General features: G+C 57.6%; 1 protein-coding gene across 1 annotated transcript; it reads right to left on the bottom strand.

Moving 5' to 3' along the window:
• Nucleotides 1-288: 288 nt before the first annotated feature.
• Sowahd (sosondowah ankyrin repeat domain family member D) lies at nt 289-1,866 on the bottom strand. The gene has a single exon (XM_028773142.1). The coding sequence runs from the start codon at nt 1,791-1,793 to the stop codon at nt 807-809; it is 987 nt and encodes a 328-aa protein (XP_028628975.1). The 5' UTR covers nt 1,794-1,866; the 3' UTR covers nt 289-806.
• Between the last annotated feature and the right edge of the window lie 593 nt (nt 1,867-2,459).

Genomic DNA, 2,459 nt, shown 5'->3' with positions numbered 1-2,459 from the left:
CTCCAGGACAACTCTTCTAGGATGAGACACGTGCTCGAAGCCAGCTGTGGATGCCAGGGCTGAAGAAGCAGGGGAACTGTGTGTTTCTACTCAGAGCCAAGGTGAATGTCATTTCTTTGGTGCAGGGCTTCTTCTGATCGTTTGCCCAGAGAATGAAGTCCAGAGCCTGCCACAGATCACAAGCTTGAAGGGATATATTGGTACCCTCTTCCCTGCAAATGTAAGTAGATCCCCCTACCCCATGGTTAATAAGAAAAAAAAAAGACACTCAAAGACAGCTTTGTTACATTGGGGGAAATATCCTTTAATGTATTTAAGAACTCATCCATGATATATTAGACTCTGGGAGACTGGTCAGGCCTGGCCAGTCTCAGGAGCAGGTTGTTAGAGGATAACTCTACCAGCACATGGAGATATTTTAGCAGCAGACCCAGGCCAGCAGGTATTAGGCATTTGTTCTGTGTCAGTAGTTTACAGTCTTAAATTAGTTTTCTAATGTTTTCAATCTACCCAGAAAAGGCTACTAGAAGCTTAACTTCCCCTTCCCTTCCAAGGAGGATCATGATCCTCTTTCCAAACGTCCAAAGTCCCACAGTATTGGGGCTGGGTACCAGGGCCAGCCTGGTTCTTTGGTCTCTTTCTTTATTGATTGTTCTGACATTAGCTAGCTGCAAGAGACCTGGGACAGGACTAGGGGCCCAGATGTGGTTGGTCTACCCATTCCAGGCACAAACTGCATCAGAGGAGCATCTACTTGGGTGGGGTCAGGAACAACCTAAGAATGAGCTCTCTAGTCCATGTCACCTTCAATGATCCTGGGTGAAGGGGAACAGATGGCGCAGAAGCCCATTGCCTTGTCTTCCCTGATTGCCTGATGCCTTCTTCTCCTTGGCTGACTGAGATGCCTCTTTGTAGTGTATTCCCATGGACTTGATGCGCGATGCACTTGGGGTGCGTTTCAGCCACCGGGTAGTGGGGGTAGTAGTGCTGCTGTTGTTGTTGTTGGCGTTTTCGCGCTCTCTGTTGCGTTCTATCTCCCATTCTTCTGCACCGGACAGCTCCCGAAGGCTCAGAGAAGCATCGGGCCGCAGATAGTGACAAGGTCGGTTGCCACTGTGATCTCGACGCGACGGGTCAGCACTTAGGGCTCCCACCAGAACCTTGATGACCATATCATGGCCTTGTAGAGCCGCCAGGTGGAGTGGCGTGAGGCCACCGCTGCCAGGGGCGCTCACATCAAACGGCAGTCCCTGGCGCCGGGCAAAATCCTGCAGCAGAATGAGCTCTTCGTGGCGCCCGTGCTTTGCCAGCCAGTGCAGCACGCTGTAGCCCGTGATGGGGTCCTCCCGCATCAGCAAGCTGGGCTCAGCCTCCAGCATCTCCAGCAGCACTTCAAAGCGGCACTCGGCAGCCGCCAGAATCCACGCGTGCTCCCGCGGCTCGAGGCACACTCGGCTGCTGCCCTGTCCGCTTGAGCGGCGGGACCCAGGCGCAGCGGGCTCCAAGTGCTCCTCCGACAGCCACCCGGCGGGAGCCGCCCCCTGAAGCCCCAGCAGCTCCCTCAGCGCCCCACGCCGGCGTGCCCCGCTTGCCCCGCTCACCGTCAGGGCACTGTGGAAGCTTCGCTCCTGGGACAGGTTGGCACTGTCCGCGACGGCTTGGCCCGTGTACCTGCCAAGGCTACGGCTGTCTTTTCCGTGGGAGCTGAGCTGTGGGGCGCTGGGAGCGTCCGACTCCGCTGGCCCGTCCGAGGCTTCGGGCAGCGGGTTCCCGTCTTCTGGGGCCTCGGCCATGATCTTCCAGCTGCCGCCAGGGTGGCTCTAGAGTCTAGCGTTCGTTGGCCTTCCAAGGGCCCCACAGGGAGAGGAACTGGAGCTGGCGGTGGGGAAGGAAGCGTCTTGAGCAACTGGACTCCGAGGGAGGGAGCGAAGAAGGGGAGGAGAAGGACCGGTGGGAGGGAACAAGCCAGGAGAGGTTGCCTTGTGGGCGGTGGGGGGCGTGGAGGGGTGGGCCGTCCAGTTGCGTCCCCTGCACCGGCCAGGCGTCTACATTCTGGATATCACTTCACCAGGAGCGCGGCGACCTCAGGACGCGACCAGCTTCACTCCAAGAGGCCAGGTGAGCGGTAGCCGGGCCTTCCGACCCTGGCTGGCAAACTAGGGAGAGTGTGGGGCGGGTACGTGATGCTCTGGTCACCCAAGTTCTCAGCATCCCTGCTGCTGCTGGGGTGAAGAGGCCCCAGGTCGCCTCTTGTCTGTGAACTGAGCTGGGCTTCCAGTTACAGTGTTCAGGAGCGCGATCTTGGAGCATCTGGGGCGATCGCTCCCCACCCTTTTCTTCTTTCACCTTTTTCGCTTCAGGAGTCTTTCCGCACTTTGTCCCTGTGCTCCTTCTGTCTAAGCCTTCAGGGGCCTGGCCGTCTGACTCAGGCTCCTCTACCCTGCTCTTTCTGTAACCTT

Source organism: Grammomys surdaster, unplaced genomic scaffold, assembly GCF_004785775.1.
Source record: "Grammomys surdaster isolate TR1022 unplaced genomic scaffold, NIH_TR_1.0 222, whole genome shotgun sequence".
Lineage (NCBI taxonomy): Eukaryota > Metazoa > Chordata > Mammalia > Rodentia > Muridae > Grammomys > Grammomys surdaster.
Note: the sequence above shows the minus strand (reverse complement) of the source record. Positions and strands in the feature narration are given on the sequence as shown.